The 22,011-nt window shown below is 40.2% G+C and overlaps 1 protein-coding gene across 1 annotated transcript; it reads left to right on the top strand.

Moving 5' to 3' along the window:
- Positions 1–95: 95 nt before the first annotated feature.
- Positions 96–21,231, top strand: CASP8AP2 (caspase 8 associated protein 2). The gene is made up of 9 exons (XM_038176838.2): positions 96–306; positions 592–672; positions 2,525–2,625; positions 3,790–3,864; positions 5,023–5,138; positions 7,561–10,085; positions 12,544–15,502; positions 17,176–17,275; positions 18,239–21,231. The coding sequence occupies exons 1-9, from the start codon at positions 267–269 to the stop codon at positions 18,293–18,295; spliced, it is 6,054 nt and encodes a 2,017-aa protein (XP_038032766.1). The 5' UTR covers positions 96–266; the 3' UTR covers positions 18,296–21,231.
- The last annotated feature ends 780 nt before the right edge of the window (positions 21,232–22,011 follow it).

The raw sequence follows: 22,011 nt of genomic DNA, 5'->3' as shown, positions 1-22,011 counted from the left end.
ACGTCGGCCGCCGCCGTTGGCTGCCCCCCCCCACCCCCCCCCGCTCCCCGCCCCTCAGCGCCCGGCCTGCGGAGCGGCGGTGGCGGCGGCGGAGCGCTGGGAGCGGGCGGGCAGCGCCCCCCCCCCTCCCCTCCCCTCCCACCCCTCCGTCCCCTCCCCGGTCCCCTCAGGTCCCTGCCGGGTGCCGGGCGCCGGTGTCGGAGCCGCGGGGGCTGCTGAGGCGGCTCCGTGCCCATGGCGAGGCCGTAGGGAGGCCGGGCCGGGCCATGGCGGCGGGGCAGGGCGGGCCGGGCAGCCGCTGCGACGGTGAGGGCAGAGGGGAGGGGAGGGGAAGGAGGGGAGGGGAGGGGAGGGGAGGGGAGGGGAGGGGAGGGGGGGGGGGGACGGGGGGTGCTGCCTGTGAGGGGTTTGTGAGGGGGGGTCGCCAACGGCCGGCCGGGAGCAAGGGGCTGAGGTTTCGCCTTTTTCTCCATAGCAACTGCTGCTGGCGCGCTTACAGGGTCACGGCTATAACTTCAACAAAGTTAGAGGCCTGAATTTATTAAATGCTTACGCTGTCTTCTTTATTTTTTTATCTTTTTTTCTCCTTAGCTGAAGCTTCCCCCTTTAAGGAAGGCGATGAGAGCTCAGTGGATATTTACGATGGCTTGGACAACGGCTTGGCGGTTCCTGGTGGGTACGGGCGCATCTCGCCAGCTGGCTCCAAGAATCACAGCCACCGTGCTTTCCAGGCTGGTTTCAAGCGAGGCAGCAGTTAGCAGCAGGTTTAGGTTTAGCTGGGCTGGCGTATGCTTCAGTTCTACTTGTTTAAATTGAAGACGTCCGCGTTATGCTCTGTGTAAATACAGCTGAGAATTCTTAAATGTTTTAGCTAAATTATGGGGTAGTTTTCACGTGATGCTGGTTATTTTAAGAGACCTGGGGCATACAGAAGGGTGCAGAGAAACCTCAACTCTGTGCCTCGCTACAAGACACATGACTGTGGAAAAAGCACCTTCCTTTTGTGATTTTGAAATAGCTTCAGGACCAGAGCCAACAGTCAGTGATCACTAAATCAGCAGTGAGAGCTCCAAAACATACTTTTTCTGTGTGATAGAGTACGTTCAGTAGGTCCTTTTGATCTTTTGCTACATTCTCAGTAATTTCACGTGCTAATGTAGGTTGTTTTCCTCTTTTATGTGTCACCATAATTTCATTTAAGGTAAGAAAGAAATGGGCCCATAACGTGTTCTTTTTCACAACTCTTAAAGTCCAGTTTAATTAAATGCAGTTTCTAGTATTTGAACAAGTGTTTCTCTGATGACCTTATTATGTGAGTTCCTTTAATTCTTATGGAAGGACTATACTGCATCCTGTAGCCATAAAGCATCTGTACATCAGTTTCCATTTTATATTTGTTAGCACGTTTAAGATGCATAAGTCCATATTTCAGGTACTGAAATACATTGTTGTGTAAAAATAAAAGGTGCAGGGAGCAGTGAGGTAACAAAACGCAGACATTTCCCACGGTACAAATTATTTGATACAGTCTAGTTCTGAGGGATTTTTTTTTTTTAATTTAAAAAGAAGATGGGTGAGATTTTTGCTACATGACAGCACGTCATGTTTGCACATCTTCTTGCACTGCGTTAATACTTCTTGCATTACAGTATCATCCAAAGATTGAAGCGCAGGTTTGATAGCTTACTTCGTTAATTTGGCTGTAAATTCACCCATGTTTCAGAGGTGTTGTAAATCAGGTCCTGTCAGTAATGTGTGCTAGGAGAACAGAGCACACAGGCTCACTGAGGAAAGAGCACTGTCATCTAAATAATTTGGGTGTATTTTTTGTTTTTCTTTTAATGTCTTTGGAGCTAAAACAAGGAATTTACATTGTGAGGGACCATAAAGCAGCACAGAACATTTATTCAGCAGAAGCAGCATGGTATTCAACCCCACACCAACTCCACAGTAGCTCTTTTCCTTTCTTCCTCCCATTTTATTCTGAACAACTAATTTGTGTTTGTGAATGTGTAGGTTGTTGGTAACTGAGTTTTCTTTTTCTCAAAAATGCTTTTCAACTGCAAATATTTCAAAGACAAGTCTGGCCAAAAGCTGAACAACTTGTAGGATGTACATATTTATTCTAGCTTTCTGCTACGTGGTAGCTCTAGAATTGTGGAACCTTGCATCACTGCTTAGGTGTAGCCCTTCATGCTGTGTAAATGAGGTAGTTTTACTGCGAGGAAGCTCTCCTTTGACTCAAAACAACTTATCAGTGAGTCACAAAATGCACCCATCTTTGTTGTTGGGTATTCTGTAAATCTGTAATTGTTCTAACACGGTGGTTTCAGTCAAACTTTAATTTTCGTCATTACTTCTTATGTTGATGTAAATTGGATCACATAATTCCGATAAAACTAACAGAAATGCTGAAATTCAGGATGGGAGTTTCTTCAGATAATAATGTCACGTCTTCTCCTTGGTGACACAGTGCAGTCTAGCTGGGAAAATTCTTTTGTGTAATTTATTTTTCTTTCTACAGACAACTCTGCTCCAAATTCTACACCAGCTGGAAACAGTTTAAACTTGTTTGATGAGATCTTGATTGAAGAAGGAACTGCAAAGGAAGCATCTTACAATGAGGTGGGTATTAATATGACAAAAAATTTTAGTGTTTCTGTTTTTTTTTTCCCAATTTTCATTTTTAACTTGCAAAAATGTTTGTCAGTATGCTCGCATTATGGGGAAAACAGGGATACTGCTTTTAAGTAAAGGAATAAAACCAAGAGTTTGTTCATAAAGCTGTTGTCAGCAAGTTTATCAGAATCAGTAAATCTTTCGCTGTCTCTGTGGCATGGTCTGTCCTCATTTAGCATCCTTTTGCATGCAAGTTGTATCAGTTATGTGACAGAGAAATTTACCAGGGTTTCTTCCTAAGTAAATGTTTGTTCAGCCTTCTGATACAAGGCTGGTCTTGATGTTTCACCCAAGAAATTTTAGCAGCCTAATGCAAATAGGGCATGAATCGAACTTGTGTACTCAAGACTGAAGACGACTATGCAGTAGATAACTGCTTCTAGCAAATGAGCAGAACGCTTGCTCATGCAGCATCATGCATCCTGGTCAATAAGACACATCTTAACTATAAACTCAAGATTCAGAGTAAAAGGGAAAAGAGTCCACAGATGCACACTAGAGGAGAAGCAGGAGCAAAACATCCAGTAAGCTGCTAAATGATGAAAATGCCACTTGAAAAGTTTGAAAACAATTGACTGTCAAAAACAGCAAAGAAGGAAGTCGTCACTTCTTGTGTGAAAATTTTATTGCTATCTAATTTTAAAGAAGGGCTCACACTAAATGCTTTTTACTTAATGTTGTGATCTCGACAAGAGTGTGTCCTTGGCAGTCTGTTTTTTAGTTAACTCTGTGTCATATTTTTCCTTACCTATTTTGTATTATAGATAATCTGACAAACACGTTCCCATCTGTAGGGCTCAGAGAGTTCCTGCTTCCCAATAATCTTGTCTTTAATTTCACAATACTTTGACTTCCTGTTACTCTCTAGCCTGAGTGTTGGGCAAGCATATACAGGTTCCCTCTTATCTGAATGTCTGTGACGTTTTAGTGAATTTTATGCCTGTTGGAGTGTATTGAAGCTTTTTGTTTTAATATGGCTTTGGAAATTTATTTTTGGAAAAACAGAGCTTTGTAACATAAATTGCTGTTAGCAAATAGTAAGTCTAGAGGAATCGCTTTTTTATGTGATTAAGTCCACTTCTGTGTTGTGAATTCTTCTCTCTTTGACAGTTGCAGGCAGAGTATGGAAAATGTCAGCAGCAAATTAAAGAGTTGATGAAGAAATTTAAGGAAATACAGGCACAGGTACTGTAATTCAAAGGGCAACATTGTTAAGATTTATGTAAAGCAAACTGAATATTGCTTAGAAAGAGAGAGTTCATTTCATATTCTCTCTAGAATTAATTCATTACACGGATGGATTGTAAAACAGCTCTGTAGGTGCCAGGAGAGTTGTTAGGATATCGTGTGACAAAATCACCAGGTAACTTGACTTGTTTTACAGAGTTGCATGCAGTAAGACTTGAATTGCTTAAAAAGTTACCTTGTCTCCTTAATTAAAAAATAAGCATGTTAAATAACTGTTTATCAGAAAAATCCATGGTTTTCTGGTTGATAAAAATCTGTCTGTAATGCAGTAAGGAAGCAGGTTGCAAGGAACCCGAGCTGTCATTAGAACTGGCAGAGGATGTCTGCGTTCAGCAGAGTGCCATTTTGATAAGGCTGAACTTAACTTCAGCTTGAGCTGGTGTCCCTGTGCTGTGCCATCCCATATAATTCGATTACCTTGGGCAATTCTGCTACGTGCTCTACTGTGTGTTACAGATAAGTCCCAAATATTCTATGCTTTGAAATAGTAAGCAGTTTCTGCTCTATGGCACTTCTGTATTGTTTCCTGCAAAATCTGTTTGCTGCTCTGAGCTGGCTTTGCTGAGGACAGTTATTAAAAGAAGGGCTGTCTCTGGAATTGACAGACAGGCTTCTGGAGCAAAGTGTCTAGAAATATGAAAACGATAGAGCACCCAAAGTTGTGTTTGATACCCTCCCTCAATCTCTTGAAAGCTGTTAAAAGCTACATCTGTCATTCGATGCAGTGACCATGAAAGCAATAAATTGAGTAAAAGAATGAAGCAAAAGGGAGCATTGCAGGTTTTTTTTTTTTGTTGTTGTTTTGTTTTGTTTTTTTTCTCTAAGTAACTACCTGGAACATAAATGGGAGCAGAAATATGAGTGATGTTTAAAAAGTAATAATAATTAAAAAAATCCTTTGAATCTCAGTAATTCTGACTACTCCAAACATTTTTTTTAATGTTCTCTTGTCAGTGTACATATGATAAGACTTTTTCTAACAATTATCTTGCACTGTTTTGTCATGTATTTGGATTCCTAAATTAATTCTCATTTTCTCTCTTTACTTCTTTCCCTACCCCTCTCACTTTCTTTTTGTATTTATTTAAAAAACAGAACATCATTCTACAGAATGAGAACCAAGCTCTTAAGAAGAATATTTCAGCACTTATCAAAACAGCAAGAGTGGAAATTAACCGTAAGGATGAAGAAATCAGTAATCTCCATCAAAGGTACAGCTAGGAACTTCAGTGGAACTTCAAACATGCTTTTTGTGTGATCACCTTGATATACTTCTTACAAACTTTGTGTGTATTCTAAGTAAAATCATTAGCTAGTAAATAACAGTAGTTTTGCAATAGTGTGTCTGAGAAAGCAGGTATTTTTTTTGCTTGGTGAGATCTTTAGTTTCTGATTGAAAAAACAAGGAGGAATGCAAAGGGTGACTGCCGTGTCAGTCACTTCTTTTTTTTTTTTTTTTGTTACTTTGATTTGTTTAATCACCCATTCGTGTTTGGGTTATCTAACAACCTTGCATGTTTCAAAGTGGATATTTTGCATGGTTCAGCTTTGGAACTGCTCTATTTTATAGTCACAGACAGATGAATTCCTTGAAATTTCTCAAATAGTCAATGAACAGACATAAGGAAACTATATAATGTTTTTAAAGCAAAATGTGAAAATCCTCTTTCCCAGTGGTGGAGGACAGCAGCTAGAGGATTTTTGGGGTTTTGGTTATTTCTATGTATTACTAATCTTACTGTAAGGAAGGTTTGGAAATATTTAAGTATGCAGTAATTAAGTGTAAGGTTTTTAGACTGCTTGAAACCACAGTAATAGTCCACAATTTAGGACCCCTAGCTTATTGCAAGGTCACCTGCTTGTCACTTGTGTGATGTCAGCCACATCATCAGTTTGTTTCTGTTTCAGTTTGACACTTCCTTGCACCAAAAGTGTCATAAAAAAGAAGGTTTATTTGCTAATATCCTGCCTAGAGGCTGTATGTGTGTTAACTGTGCCATTTTTTTTCCAAATCAATAAAATGAGAAGTTACCAGATTGAAGCCAAGAGATTTTACCTTATGTGATTCTTTCGGTTGATTGGTTGTGAAACAGTAACCATCACTTTCACACCTTGAGCATAGTATTTAGTGTTCCAAATTACATTTTTTAAAGTATATTCTTTTTATGAATACTCACTGTCACTAAAGATTTTTCAGACTCTGTTGCAGTACTTTCTGATGGTGGTGAAAACTCTTAAATGAGATACTTGACCTAGCTATTTTGGAGGCATCTGTCGTGGAAAATAATGAGGACAGTGGCACATGGAGGTCTTAGACATACGCCTTGCCTGTTGCGTGGTCTGTAATAAATTAGCTCACTTTCAGCAGCCTGTCTGTGAAGGCTGCTTCAAAGATGGTATCTTTCAGGAAAATTGTTAGTGTTTGTCTCAAAAAAAAGATTCTATACAATTACATTCAGTGCTCATGAATACAGATGTAGTGGCAAAATCTTGACAGTACAGTTAAAAATTAAACAAAAATATAGGAAAGGGCTTTGGATTACAACAGGAGCAGCGTTATTCAATGTGAAGCTCAGTTCTCATCACGTAATTGCACAATTTTGGAATATAGCCGGTTGTATAAGCTGATTGTTACACATTGAAATTTACTGTTCCATTCCAAAAGGAGTGTGCTGTTTTAAAAAGCAAAACCAATACTATTATGTAGTGGAGGTAAAGAACTGCTTTCTTACAATTGGACACTGCTACGTTATGCTTGACTAAATTAAAAGGTGGTTTGCTGCCATCATTTATTGGTATCACTTCTGTTTGCTTCTGCATGGATTAGGCACAGTCTACGATTCTTCTGAGAATAGTAGAAGGTGTTTAAGAAAGTCACCACTGCCTTTAATCATGTCCTTGTTACGAAGCAGTTTGTTGAACCTGGCAGGAATGTCTCGTTTTTTGTTCTGGTGAGGTAACTTTAATGAGTACTTGCAGTAGTGAGTAAGAGTTCAGGCTATACAGATTACGTGTGCCTTTTTAATTTTGTATTTTTTTCTTACGATGACCTTGCAGCAGTAGCACGTGGCCTTGATGAGGCTTGATTATTGTAGTTTACTACTTGCTTCCCATAGCTTGCAGCAAGTTTCAACCTCAGTAGTTTGTTTTCTTGGTGGGTAGAGTAAGCACGGTTGTGTGCGCATTCTTTGGGCTGCCAGTCTGCAGAGTAGTAAACTATTGAATTGCTCTTTTTTTGTTTTTAATCACTGATACTGCAAACCATGGGTATGTAAAGAACAACTTTTTCCTAACAAAAGACTCTTTTTCTTGCTGGATAGTGAAATATTAATTTAAAATATTAAAAGCGTTGATTAGACCTAATACAGTATTTTTCCACAGATCTTGCTTTTTCCTTACACAAATATCATTTGGGGTATATGTGTACAAATTATATTATTTTACTGTGTATTAGTAGAAATTATTTAACTTCCCTTTTATCCCATGTTTTCTTCAACTTGGAGCTGGAAGAAAGGATGACAAGCTTGTAGAGAGATACTGTAATTTGGCTTTTGGCCATTGTAATTTGGTTTTAGTTATTTTTAAATACATTTCAAAACTAACGTGAGGTGTGCTTTTTCTTTGTATAAACAGGCTATCGGAATTTCCCAATCATCGAAGTAGCTTCACCAGAGCATATCTTCCTGGATCAACCAACGGACGGTGTTTGGAGATGTGTAAAGCTAAAGAATCCAAATTCAGACCTTCTGACTTAGGTGACAACGTAAAGACGGAACATAGAGTGAAAAATGACTGCTCAAAGGATATGTACCACAGTTACTCATCTCACAATGGGGACAACGGGAAGTTTAGCTCTGAAAAAAGAAACACTCCGTACGTACTGAGATACCCTCCTGAAGAGCTCTGCGGCGATGGTGCTCATTTATGTCTACCAAACCATGACCATAGTTGCAACAAGGATAACAGAAAGGAGAAAAAAGAAATGAAAAGTGATGAGCAATACAGTAGGGGAACTGTCACCAAGTACAGAAGAGAAGTACATCAGAGCACTGGTAACAGTGGTAACTCTAACGGTGTTGAAAGTGAAGAGGGGAATTCAGATCCTCATCAAAAGCTGCAGACCCTTCCGGAGAAGGTTAGTAAAAATGAGTTGCAACAAAAAAGTCAGAGCATAAAACTCAAAAGCAGCCCAGCTGTAGAAAGAAGAATAGAAAGGGGCGTTTCTTCTTGGGAGAAACAAGCTACTGGTAAAGACAGATGTCTAACAAGAGAATTGTATGCAGATGAGAGATCACCAAATGCGATTAAAAAAGACATTAAAACACATGATAAAGACGAAAAAACCTCTGGCCAAAAAATTAAACTAAATGAGAAGCTGCAGGAGCAGACAAGAAGGTCTGGTAGAGGGAGCAGTCCACACTCAAAGAGTGAACATTCAAAGACTCTTCATGAATCACGTAAATGTCGCGTGGAGGAGTCTAGAAAAGGAAGAGACACTGACTGCAAGAGGGACAGAGGAGCAAATGATCACAGCTTTCGAGAAGGGAGGTCCTCACCTTCTAATTCCAGCAGCAGAGAGCATAAACATGCACGCTTCAAGGAAAACAGTAGCAGGTATGAATGGGAAACAGCACATTCCAAATCGGAGAAGCACAGAACCGAAGAAAAAAGGAAAAGAGAGAGGGACAATCAGGATGAAAATCGGCATTCTAGGAATGAAAGAAAAGTTACAAAAGAGGTTTCTCACCAGTACACAAAGGAATTCAGGAAGGGTACAGACATTGCAAAAAGTGAACGAAACAAGTCCTCTAAGTCAGAAGAAACATCAAGAGTAGCAGATGGTTTAAAAGACCATAAATTTTCCAAAACTAAAGATCACACTGTGACAAAAAGCAAGGACTTAAAACTTAGCTTTATGGAAAAGCTGAATTTAACTCTGTCGCCTGCAAAAAAACAATGCCTTTCTCCACCTGATGGACTTAAAACATCTTCCCAAAAGGCCACAGATGAGGGAACTGCAGAGCTCACTCTGCAGGCAGAAATGGTAGACACTGCCCACCCTGTTAACTGTGCTCCTGCAGAGCAGGCTAATTCAACACTACAAGTTCAGGACAGCACAGCTGAAATCAGCGTGGAACCAGCAGTGCCTGCTTCTGTCAGTTCTGAAAATGAAGCCTTGAAAGGAGCAGCAGCAGATCCAGCACAGCCTGAAGCACCGCCAGCAGTGACAACTGATGAAGTGAGCTCAGAAACCTCACCAGAACTGGTAGCGAGCCAGATAGAGTCCCCGGCCTTGCCAGGAGCAGCAGAAGTCCTGGTTCCTGAGGAGATGCTGGCTGAAACCTTGTCAGCAGCAGCAGAGGCTTGTGGTCCGGTTGAATCAGAAGCCTCAGCAGTGGCCGTGATGGATCTGGATCACCCTGAAGCTCCCTCCCTGGAGGTGGCAGGGAGCGTGGCACCATGTGAGAACTTGCCCGTGGCAGTGGAGGTGATGCAGGATGATAACGTGCCAGCAGCAGAAGTGGCGCAGTCCAAACCGGGCAGTGAAAGTCCGGGAGCCCTTCCTGAGTCAGCAACAGAGAAAGAAGAGGAAGATAAAACATGGCTAGCTGCTGACATGGAAAACTCAGCAGACCACCATGGCTCTCAAAACCTTGGCTTAGGGGACTTGGAAGCCCAAAGTTCTGGTGACTTGGAGTCCTGTGAGGAGGCTGCAGGTGACATCAGTGAAACAAAAACAGACTCTTTAATGGAAGTAGTGAAGGATGGTGATCACTTGGCTGCAGAAAATCTGGAGCCTCCTGTTGAGGAGAAGACTGTCTGTGAAATGAGCATGAGCACGTCTCAGTCACCTGACAGAACTGCAGGAACTGATCCAGATGCACCATTGCTCGACCAGAATCCCTGTGCTCTGGGGCCAGGCTTCACTGAAATCAGTCCAACAACATCTCTTAGCAGTGAGGCGCACCCTAGAACTAAAGAGAGAGAAACCAACCCGGTACCCGTTGATGATGACAGTTCAATACTGAGCATCGATCTCAATCACTTGAGGTACATTCCGAAAGCTATCAGCCCGCTCAACAGCCCGATGCGCCCTCTGGCAAAAGCACTTAGGATGGAGAGTCCCTGCAAAGGTCTCGGGAAGAGTTATAACAAAGGTATTCACACATACGTGCTCTAATTTGTTTTGGCCATAAAGCCTTAAAAGAGGCATTCATGGAAAGCAGAAATTACTTTTTTTTTAACTGCTTTCTCAGAAGTACAGGTCGCTCCTTTAGCTGTATAAGTCCTAATGGTCCTTTTGTTTATATGGAACCAATTAACGCTACAGTCAAGGTTGTAGCCAGTGGAACTGTAGGGCAAGCAAAACTGGAGTTACTGCTTAACACTGAATGGTTGAAATAAGTTTCAACCATTTACAAACTTCTCAAAAATCATCTATGTATGTTTCTTAATTGTGGTCACTTCTGCCTATATCTCATCAGGTATTTCTCTGAAATTTTAGAGGCAAAAGTTAATTAGGATCCTATTCTTTCAAGTATTTATTTGTGTGAAAACTGGAAAGAGAACCTGAGACTGTCAGCTAAGAGAACTCTCCATTTGGGTGAATTTCACTCTGAATTTTAAGGTATATTTTATAACTGTGAGACAGTCAGGGGCAAAAAAGTAGAACAATCAGAGAACACTAGGATACACTGTTAAGTAAGAGCTGACTCCTAAACAAGATGTTGAAGAGATAAAATATGGTGGCAGCACAAAAAGGAAGAGAAAATGCTGAACTCAACATTTAAATCTTTTCCTTGTGTGATTCTTAAAGCTTCCTGTAATGCTCTGCAACCAGTAAAAAGTTTTCTTGGAAGTTTTGACTTTCTAGTAGAAGAGGAATGGGAGAGCTACACTGAAAGCATTTTTCTTATGTTTCAGGTCATAACCTTTGTTTTGCTTTGCTTTGTTTTGTGAATCTTAGTGTGGGTTAGTCTCAAATTCTCTCCCTCGTACTTCAGAAGGCTGCTCTCTCAAGTGTGAGCTGCTGTAGTGGTTGGTTTCATTCATGCAGTGGTTTGTATTCTCTGAACTGGCTGGGGCGATGTGGGAGCAGAGTAGTTGAACATCACATCAAAGTATTTCTCATATTGTGCCGTTTCCCTGGGTCGCTTATTAGCAGAGCCAGTCCTGTCCACAACTTGTTATGGTATCACAGAGCAGTGATTCCATCTGTGAAGTCAGATGCCTCGTTTCCTTTGTGATCTAACTAGCAATATGCCTGTCAAATGTTCTGCATCTGCTGAATTGACGGGAGGTTCTGGCTTCTCTTGGCATTGCTATTCAGCACTCCCATCTCTACTGTTGAGCAGGAAGGGGGACATTTCATAGTGCCTTTTGACCACCTTCATTTTGTGCTTTAGTTTGTCAAAGCATCACATTGATGAGTTTGGGAAGGTGTCGATCCTTGTGAGACTGGATTGGAGGCAGTAAAGAAATACGTTTTTGCGCCCGTAGAAGCTGTGTAAACATTTTCAAATATTGCTTGAAAGCGTTAATCACAAGTTCATTTTTTTATGGGAAGAAATTCAGATAGGATCATTAAAAGATGAAATGTTTGTTAGAAGTTGTTAAGCAGTCTAATCTATGTGAGATTGAACACAGGAGTTTTATTAACTAGAGTGTCCCACAAGCCTGTAATTAGCTGCAAAACTCATTAACCAATACATAGGCATTTCAGTGGATTTTTTTGTACACTGGCAATTAGCTTGCCTTTTCTTCTTTGGTAATATGCTGCTTTGTATGTAGCTAACTGCAATTGCTCAGTTTTCTTAACAAAAGCATTTTGAATTTTAAATAATTATTAAATGCATATTTAACAATCTCAAAAATATAAAGTAATAAACTTATAGGTGGGACATAAGCTTACAGGAAGGCGTTCTACCTTTGGCAGAACTATCAGCTTTTCCTTTCACATATCTTATTCCCAATTTCTGTCATTCAGGAACCTGAACTTGAGGCTTTCTCCTAACTTAAACAAACAAACAAAAACCTTTGCTTCTTTGTGGTGCTGGCAATCTTAAATGCATCAAAAACTGCGACAGGAATTCGTCGTGTGTACAGCACCTACTATGTAATGATCCTCAATTTTTGTTTAGTAGGTTAGTGCATTGGAAGACTTGCAGGGTTAAGTAGATCTTTTTGTCAGTGGGGGAGAAGTTAGCTGAATGCTGACTCTAACAGGGTATTCATACTGCTCATTTTGTTTTCATTGTGAAACTGTTCAGAGAAAACCAAGTATTGTATGCAAATGTTAATCCCTAATGATGTCAACGTTAATTCAGCTTGTGCAGTGCTCATAAAACTTGTTAAAGGGAGTGGAAAGAAGTTCCAAACTGATGAAAACTTACAGATTGTTCTCTTCTCAATGGATATGTTTGTAAGGTAGATCATGTGTCTCTGGTGAAATGGCAAGTCCTTATTTGCCCTTTGAAGCTTCCTGAGTTGTCAGTGGTGATTTCAATCTAACAACTCTGACAGAGTCACTTTATAGAATAGGATCCTGTTTTTCGCAAAATATCCATTTATAATTGCGTTCTTGCTGGTGATTACCAAACTGTTTTCTTTTTCTAGATTTAATTCCTGAAGGCGCAGTTGCTGTTTGCCCCTCAAAGAATTTGTCAAAGGAGGTAAATAAAGAAAATCAAAAGCCAGTTAGCATGTCTGATGAGCACCTAGAGATGGAGTCCCAGCTGAGTATCTCTTCAGATGAAATAGAAGAAGGAGAAATCATAAGTAGTGATGAAGATGAAGGAAAATCTAAACCAGAAAGAAGCTCTGAAAATCCCAAAATTTCAAGACCAAAAACTCCTGAAACACGGAATTTGACCAGCAGTCCGCAGAATCAAAAGAACAAAGCTGTGTGCTGCAGCGAAGATAATGGAAAATTTGTTTCTGTAAAAGTAAGTACAAAGAAGAACGGAGAGAGGCATAAAAACCAGGCTTTCAGATCCTCAAAGGATATGAAGAAAACTAAAACAGTGAGCATCACTTGTCTTGAAAAAATAGTTCAAGTTATAGTTGAACCTTCAAGCGTGCAAGAAGTCATGCAGATGCTAAGAGCTATACGAAAGCAGATGAGGAAAAATTACATGAAGTTCAAGGTACACTTCCCAGTTCAGCATTTTCACAGAATTATCGAATCTGCTATAATAAATTTTACGTCGTTAATAAAATACCTGAACTTTTCCAAAATGTCTACATCGGGCGAGACGTTAAAATTGAACATATGTGATATTATAGAGGCAAAACTTAAGCAAGTTAAAAAGAATGCCATAGTGGACCGTCTCTTTGAACAACAGGTATCAGATATGAAAAAACAGTTATGGAAATTTGTAGACGAACAGCTCGACTACTTATTTGACAAGATAAAGAGAATCATTGTAAAACAGTGTGACATGGTAAAGGTGGGGAATGAGAGTGAGGAAGGGAAGCATGAAAGAACAGGAAAACAAAAGCACAAAATCGGCCATAAAAATGATGTACAAAGATCTAGAAAAAAGTCTCTGAAAGCCAGATCTCAAAAACCTGAAGAATTTATCCTTTCGAAGCACATTGTGGATTACCACCGAGCTAAGGGTCACCACGAGAAGAATAAAACAGATGCAGCAAAAACCGCCTTTACAAAATGTCTCAACTCCATTGATAACACAAGGAATTCCCTAACCAAAGTGCAGCCCTCTAAAGAGAATAATTTGCAAGGCGCTGTCACTCCCTTGAAGGGTGTAAAACACGACAAAGAAGGATTCCAGCTATCCAGAGATGCTAACAAGTCTGATCTGAGTTACGAGCTGCTCACGGAACAGCAAGCATCCAGTCTTACGTTTAATCTTGTAAGTGATGCTCAGATGGGCGAGATTTTCAAAAGCTTGTTGCAAGGTTCTGATCTCTTGGAAAAAAATGTTGGTAGCAACATTGACAGACACGACTGGGAGTTCAGGACACCAGAAAAACAGTTTCCAGATAGCCATAAGTGCCGAAGCAATGCTGCTGAGCTAGTGCAAGAGGCTGCTCCGAAGGAGGCTGCTGTGGAGTCTCGATCGGTGGAGGATATCAGCTGGCCTGTTGTGTCACCCATGAGAGCTCCTTCTTTAACCACGAGGCTTCAGATGTCTGTCGATCCAGACGTGCTGGATGAAAGCTGCATGTTTGAGGTTCCTACAGACGCCACTTCATGCAAAGAAGATGAATGCAGTTTACAAAAGAGCAAATCGTTTGTTTCCTCGATCCTCCTCGAGGACCTGGCTGTTTCCCTGACTATCCCGTCGCCTTTGAAATCAGATGCTCACCTGAGCTTCCTGAAGCCTGAGAGTAATTCTGGCTCAACTCCTGAGGGTGTCCTCAGCGCACATTACAGCGAGGATGCGCTTCTGGAGGAGGAGGATGCCACGGAACAAGACATTCACTTGGCCTTAGAATCTGATAACTCAAGCAGTAGGTCGAGTTGTTCTTCATCGTGGACCAGCCGGCCGATTGTTCCTGGCTTTCAGTGCCGCCCCAGCCTCCCGATGCAAGCGGTGATCATGGAGAAATCCAACGATCACTTCATCGTGAAGATCAGGCGCGCGGTGCCCTCCGTCACAGCAGCCTCTGAGCAGGTGGCTTCAGTGAAGGAGGCGCGGGCATCCTCGGCCAAGAGTGAAAAAGAGGTGAGAAGTGGTGAAAAAGAAAGGGGCAGGCAGGGTGCCGTAGCTGCCACTGTGCTGGAAACTGTCAAACCCAATCTGATTAAGGTGGATCATGTGCCTTATGGCAGCACTGGACAAGAGCAAAACCCTGCTTTGCCTCAACCTCCAAAGGAGCCTCACAGTAGCACTGGAAAGGAAGCAACTCCTGGCTTGCCTGGGCCCTGTAGAAAACCTTCAAACGCAGATAACTGCAACGTTGAAAGCTCAAATGAAGGCTCTGAGCAGTCTCAGACACACAAATTGGAAGTATCTGAAAACTTAAATGAAGCAGGTGTTGAATCCCAAGCTTTGTTTCCTGTTGGATGCAGTGCAGAGTTGTGCATAGACTTAACAGACGATGCTGTTAAAGAAACTTCATGTTTTGTAGCGGAATCTGCTGCAGAGAACACGAGTGAGCAAGCTCCTACAGGAAATTCAGAAATCTGCGATAGGAAAGAAGAACTGGAAGAGTGCTCTGATGGATTCATAGACTTAACAGAAGAGCTTTCCAACGAGACTGTCACAGGCGAATGTAATCTTGAAGAAAAACCCGCTTTGAATTCTGATGTGGGTTCCCAGATAAGTATAGATGACAAAAGTAATAAAAAACGTAAAAAGGAGGCTGTCAGAGAGAATTCCAACTCAAAAAGGCAACGAAAAGAGACAGAAGAAGTGGGTGAAGAGAGTGAGGGAAGTGACACGAAATCTGAAGAGATAAATTTGGGACACAAACAATGTTATGCTAAGAACAATGAGTTGCAGCAAAACAAAGAGTCTTCTCCTGTGGCTTCGTGTGCGACATCACCTAGTCTGTATGCCAAAAACATCATTAAAAAAAAGGGAGAAGTAGTAGTTTCCTGGACAAGGTAATTTCCTATTTGATCTGTTTCTTCTTCCCTTTTGTTTTTTAAGCTATGTAATACACTGGAAAGTGGGCAAAAGAGGATATTTAGCTGACAGCTGAAGTTATTCAGCTCTGTATCCTCCAAATAGCGGCATAGGAGTTTCTGCCTGTGCAGGATGGCTTTGTGGAAATTATTTTTTCCCTTAGAGTACCATTGAAAGGTACCATGGTCTGTTTCACCATTGTTGTCCATTGGAAAACTTAAGAAACGAACTTACTTCATGTAGCAGCGTTTGGAAGAGAATGATCTTTCATTATTTCTTGGGTGGGTTAAATCGGATTTGCCATAAAAAGAGTCAGACTTCCATACGTCATAATTAATTCCTTCACTTACCCAGATCTACCAAACCATGGGTATTTTCTGCTTTTGTTTTTAAAGCTGATGTGCTCAAGTAACAAGACCTTTACTATATTGTACTGTCTATAATTTTTGGCTCTCCTGCCCCAAAATTGCACCCAGCCTCTGCAGGGCTGGAAGCCTTTGACGTTCCTGCAAGGCCTGGGAGCGCTGGTGACTGGATGAAGGACAGTGACTGCAGATTTCCCCCATTGATAAAAGGCATGAGAGCAAAGAGTTTGCTGCTTTGGGGTCTCTGCTGCTCCATCTGCAGCAGTGTGCTCCGTTCGTGGAGTATTCAGCCCAGATACTCTGTGGGAACACGTGCTGTACATACAGCATACATAGAGGCTCTGAAAAGATTCAGGACAGACGTTTTTCTGAAGTAAACTTCAGACGTGTAGTAAGTTTTGAGGTAGCATTTTTAAATAAAATCGTTCAGAAAAAAAAGACTATAAAAGCCAATATGTTTTTTAACATGCAAACCAGTGAGGGAGGATGACGCTGTTAAAATTTCCCTTGTGGATATGACCATGGTTTCTCTGTCTCAGTCTTTGTCCATCTTTGAACAATGCTATTTAAATAGACTTTTTTTTTTTTTTAGGCTAACCATTTTGTTTTTCTGTGAAATGGAGGAAATTAAATACATTTTATTGAATGTGGCATGTTTCACCAAAAGATCCGTGGTAGCTACTGTGTAACAGTAGTGTCTGTACACATTTTACAAATACCTGAACTGATAAACAAGGCGAACGGCAAATCATTGACACATTTCTGAATAGACTCCTCGTCCTGTTTTTCTCATTTGAACTGGAGATGCACTCTGTGTGTTTGTTGTATGAGGCCACGGACGGGGGGCAGACATCTCTCTGTTTAGTCTCTGAACTTCCATGGGCCTTTTGTGAAAGGTGCTGCCTTGCCATGCAAACTGAGACAAGTCTGCCTCAAACTTCCGGCCCCTGTCAAATTCAGGAGTTCCTTACAACTGAACTTTAAGTTTCTGCTTTAGAAGCATGAAAGTCTTCTAAATCATGTTGGTTTGGGGCTAACTCCTTTAATAATCCTGCCCTTCCTGACAGGATAACGTAATCTCACTGCCACTTTCTTGTTCACACTGACTCTTGTTCTGTGCCAGTAGAGGGGGGAGTCCTCCATCAGTTCATTGCTGCTATTTGAATTCATGCCCTGTAGTTTGGAAGTATTCAGAATTTTATATATTCATGTAGGTTGTTTTTTTTTGTTGTTTGTGCACATGTGCAAATCTGTCTTAAAACTTTAAAAATCCATCTTTGCTGTAGAAATGACGACCGAGAAATTTTACTGGAATGTCAGAGAAAAGGACCATCAAGTAAAACCTTTATTTCCTTAGCCACCAGGCTGAACAAAAGCCCCAATCAGGTAGGTATTACCATTCTTCTCCTTGATAACAACTACGTTGATATTTTTATGATTGCGGTTGAACAAAGACCTCTGGAGATCTTTGTTAATTTGGAGTTGTTTTTTCCTCATATCTTTTGTTGGGGAATTCTTGAAAAATCAATCTCTGATTCTCCCAGATGTCGCTTTTTAAAAATACACATTAACAGAGTATTATGGTCCTGGGATTCATCAGTATCTGTTTGATTGGCACCTTGATACTGCTGCGTTCAGTGATAGGCTAGGGGCCTATCACTGGTTTTGAAGCAGCACTAAGATAAAGAAAAGTAATTTGGAGAAACCAATAGCCTTGACATGGCTTTGAGGGATTTAGAAATTGTTGAGGTGCATGGTTGGCATATGTAAAGCAGTGATGTCTGTGTGTTTATGGCATTCTTCAGAAATGTTGGATTCTCACCTGCAGACCAGTTTTGTAAAATTTTTGGGAGGCAAATTGCACCACCATGGGCTGTAAATACCTATAACAACAGTTCTACAATAGAAAATAGCCAATAAGGTGTGCTTTTTGTGTAGCACAAAATGGTGTTTGTTTTTTTTTTTTCATTTGAATCCTATAGTTAAGTGAGTAAGCAAAATTCAGGTCTAATTGATTTGAAGCCTTTGTCTTTTGCCTTTCAAACCCTCTCACTGGTAAGAAAGAAATGTGTGTTAAACCACTAGTGGCCTCTGGGATGAACCTGGAGGCTATTTCAGATGTCAAAGGTGCATGCGGGAAGACTTCCTAAATCCTTTGGAGTACAAATCCAGTTAATGTGGGTGTGGTGCTCTGAAAATTCTCCCCTTAAAACTTAATAGAAGCTAACAAGAAGCACAAAATAAGTGTTTTTTTTTTGTTTTTTTTTTTTAACCTTACACTGTGAGATCAGTCTGTCTTGGTATGAAAATCCAGGGCCTTAATAATGTGCTTTTTTTGTCCTCCGCTAGGTTTCAGAAAGATTCAAGCAGTTAATGAAGCTGTTCAAGAAATCCAAGTGCAAGTAAACATACCATCCAACTGCTTTGTGGTTGCAGGGTTTAGCTGTTACCAGCAGTGATGGACCATAGCCACTGCGTTCGTGTGGTGGGATTAGCGGGAGGTATCCAAGTCAGAGTACGAAGTTTGGTAAATCTGATGCACTGTTAATTATTACCTCCCTGTCCGTGTTTCCTCTGAAATGTTTTGTCAGAGCAACAGAGTAATGCAGAGGAAACATCAGGAACAAACTGCTGAGAAAGAATGTGCACGTACAAGTGGAGCAATATCACTTCAAGGGCGTGACATCTGTTGGTTCAATGTGTTCCGTAGGCAAATGCAGTCAAATAGAAATGGTGGCTCTTGCTTATCTTGGCAGAAGTACTGCATATGGTGATATCAAAACATGATTTTAAAAAGTTGAGAGTTCTTTGGAATCCAGTTGGTAGGTAATCCTGGGGACTGATAGGCTACGGTTATGTTGAAGCACAAGAAGTGGTACTTCAAGAAGTTAGGCCTTTTTCTTTTAAAACAAGTCAAGGTACTGATTCCAACAATTCAGTAATTCCAGAAGCTGCTTATTCAGTAATCAGATTCTGATGGTAAGGTTAGGTGGTTCTTTACTGTTTGTCGGTTGTTCGTTAGTGGGTTTCAAGGGGAGCATCTAGCAGAGTGTAGGGTTTGCCTTCAACTTAAAGCATGTTCTGTAAGCCGCTTCTTACTGTCTCCTGTTCAACAGAAAGAGATGAATGAATTTCTCCTTGAGGGTGCCCATCTGTCTCCATTGACAGTGGAGAAAGTCTAGACAGTTGGCTTAGATTAGACTCCTAACATTTGGGTTTTTGAAGTCAAATAAAATGAGTCCCAGCTGCTGGGAGACGATGAAGCCAGTCATTAATGCAGTGACCAGTTCTTCAGTTTCTTTTAAAGTGTGAAATAGACTGATGAATGTTCATTTATCAAGAACCATCTTGAAGACTTAAAAGACTTTGCAGTTCTGCTGATACTCAAAAAGACTTAGCATTAAATTTTGTATAGCAGATTATTATTTTTTTCTTTCAGAAAAAAAAATAAAGGATTTTTTTTTCTTTTTTTTTTGATCTGGAAAAGGCTGATTTATCTTCTCCAGACTACATCTGGGAAAGGTGTTTAAGTTAAACTAATTTAGGTTCATAGGTCTTCTGCATAATGAACATTCTGTTCTGTTTATATATATATATATATTATTACTAATTTAGAAACAGACTTTTACAGTCCCACAAAATGTTACTTTATAGTAATTAATTGGGAGAAAAACTTTTTTGTAAAAACAGGCAATTTCAAAAGCTTGACAATTTGACATGTTTTGACAGCAGTTGTATCTATCATTACAAATTGTTTGGAAATTTGTGGTATTTTTTGTTTCTAAAGGACTCTTATAAATGCTTCCAGTTTCACCAGCACATACTGAAAGTGTGTTTGTGTATCTATATGCACAAACACACACGTCATATACATGTTGCTGGTTTTCCCAAATTTCTAAAAAGCTTTCTTTTTCCACCCCTCTAGGGTTGCACAGGTCATGCTTTCATTATGGATTCATTGATGTTTGAGGTTTTAGTGAGTGCTGAGGATCAGAACTGCTGTAGTCTTTGTTCAGTCAGGGCAGCTGCTGAGATTAGCTCACTTAAACGCACTGCCTCTGAACTTGGCTTAAATTATATTTTCCAGAACCCAATGAACACTTCTTCAGTTTCAGCGTAATGATTTTTGGCTCCCTTCCTGAGACGTAGTAACTAACGGGACCGACTTTTCACTCTAATAAACCATCAGATAATTCATCAGTGACGTTGCCACTGACACCTCTGGAATACTGTAAACATGACCGGTGGAACCGACTGTCGTGCTGCCAGACAGTGTATAGTCTCATTCTAGGCAGCGCTTTGGAAACTGTTAAAAGGAATTACTTGAGTAAGTTATGATGCCTGTTCTGGCAGTCTTCCATCACATATACTTCTATAACATTTGCTTTTGATAAGCTCCATGGACAAGGCCTAGTGATATCACTGGGGATTTCTGTACCTATCCATGGTTGTTCTTAACAAAAAATTGTGACAGTTGTTTACTTACTTGAGATTTAGATCTAACCAAATTTGTTCTCAGAATAGTCAGCTGGCAGAGCAGCATTTATGTTTGTGGAAAAATCAGACTCTACAAAGTATTTTTTTAATCATATCCTTATAGATCAAAAAGTGCACAATATCGAAGGCACTGAGGGAAGTAGCCTCACTACTTAAGTGCTTCCTCTCTGTCTCAGAAAAGCAGACAGTATTTTATTATGAAATTGTTTATTCCTCGTCTGTGTTTATTTACTTTCCTATCTGTACAGGTTGGGGGGGATGGGACTGTTTTGGTTCTGACCTGGATTCCTATTTTGTAAATTATGAAACTTTTTTTTAATGTTCTGTCTACTGTAAGTATTTGTACAGGTTCCTACATGGTCATGTAAAATATCTGATGTGTGTATATATATATATATATATATAAATATATGTATAAATATAGAGCTTTGTTTAGCCAAAGATGATTTTTTTAACTATATAAAACTCCAGGTTTATTTTGTATAAACTGAATAGTTTGCTTACTGTAAGAGTAATGCAAAAAATAAATCTGTAAAATCCCCACAGTTATGTTCTTGTTGAACAAAAGTTGGCTTGGAGTGCTTTTGTACCATTGTTTGTAATTTATTTCTTCAGTAAGAGTTTTGGTACATATATGCAAAAAGTACTGTATGTAAATCTACAGTTTTATTTGTGAAACCTCAGGTAAATGAAAACATTTTCCAGAACTGTTTTCTAATGGCTTGACAACTACAAATGCTGTGAAGCAGCATTAAAATTGACTTCTGTTAGATTGTATGAATTAGTAGCTCTGTTGATGTCCTGGCCAATAAACATGGAAGCAATCAGCTGCTGCTCTGATACAATTACTGCTCCTATTGCAGACTGCTTATTTTTTAGGGAACGTGACTGGATCAGAAGCTGAACAATTTAACCAACTATATAAAACCATCCTCTATTTATGAATTACATTCTTCACTGATTCTCTTTTCCCCAAAACATTATTTATTTGTTGAGTGAACCATCACAAAGGCAAAGACACTTTTGTTTCCAAGGTTTTTTAATGGAAGGGTAGCTGACAGCCCTTTGAGAGTCCCTCTGCACTTCGCTATTGAGGCATATATGTTTGCTTTTAGCCAACATGCAAATTTTTACAGGACTTGGTTTAAAAAATCCTAATTGGCACAGGTATTGGAAAATTCTCCAACGTGGCAATTCAGAAAGCAGGGTTTATGGAGGAGTCACAGATCTACATCATCGGTGAAATCATGGGGATCAGGTATTGAATTTTGAGGGATTCTTTCTAAGGCGTAGTCTGTTGCCTATTAACCATCCATACAGGTTAATTGTAAACTGGAGAAAAGTCATTTCTTTGGGCTCCAGAGAAGTCATTTAGTTGCCAATCCAGCAACTGATAGCTGTTTATGTTGCTTTTGCACTCATTTTGTACTCATTGTCTTCATTCTAAAGGCACCTGGAGAATAATCCTTACCAATTTGTCTTCATGAAGTAAGGCTGCAATGCTAAAGCACATTAAGAAACAGGTTTAAGGAATTCTGAGCTTTCCTAGAGGAATCTATGGAATCAATCAAGAGCTGTTTCAGGAGCAAAGTTGGCTTTCTGTGAAAGATGGATGAATTTTCTGG

Source organism: Anas platyrhynchos, chromosome 3 (assembly GCF_047663525.1).
Source record: "Anas platyrhynchos isolate ZD024472 breed Pekin duck chromosome 3, IASCAAS_PekinDuck_T2T, whole genome shotgun sequence".
NCBI lineage: Eukaryota > Metazoa > Chordata > Aves > Anseriformes > Anatidae > Anas > Anas platyrhynchos.
The sequence above is the reverse complement of the archived record's forward strand: the minus strand, read 5'-3'. Positions and strand labels throughout refer to the sequence as shown.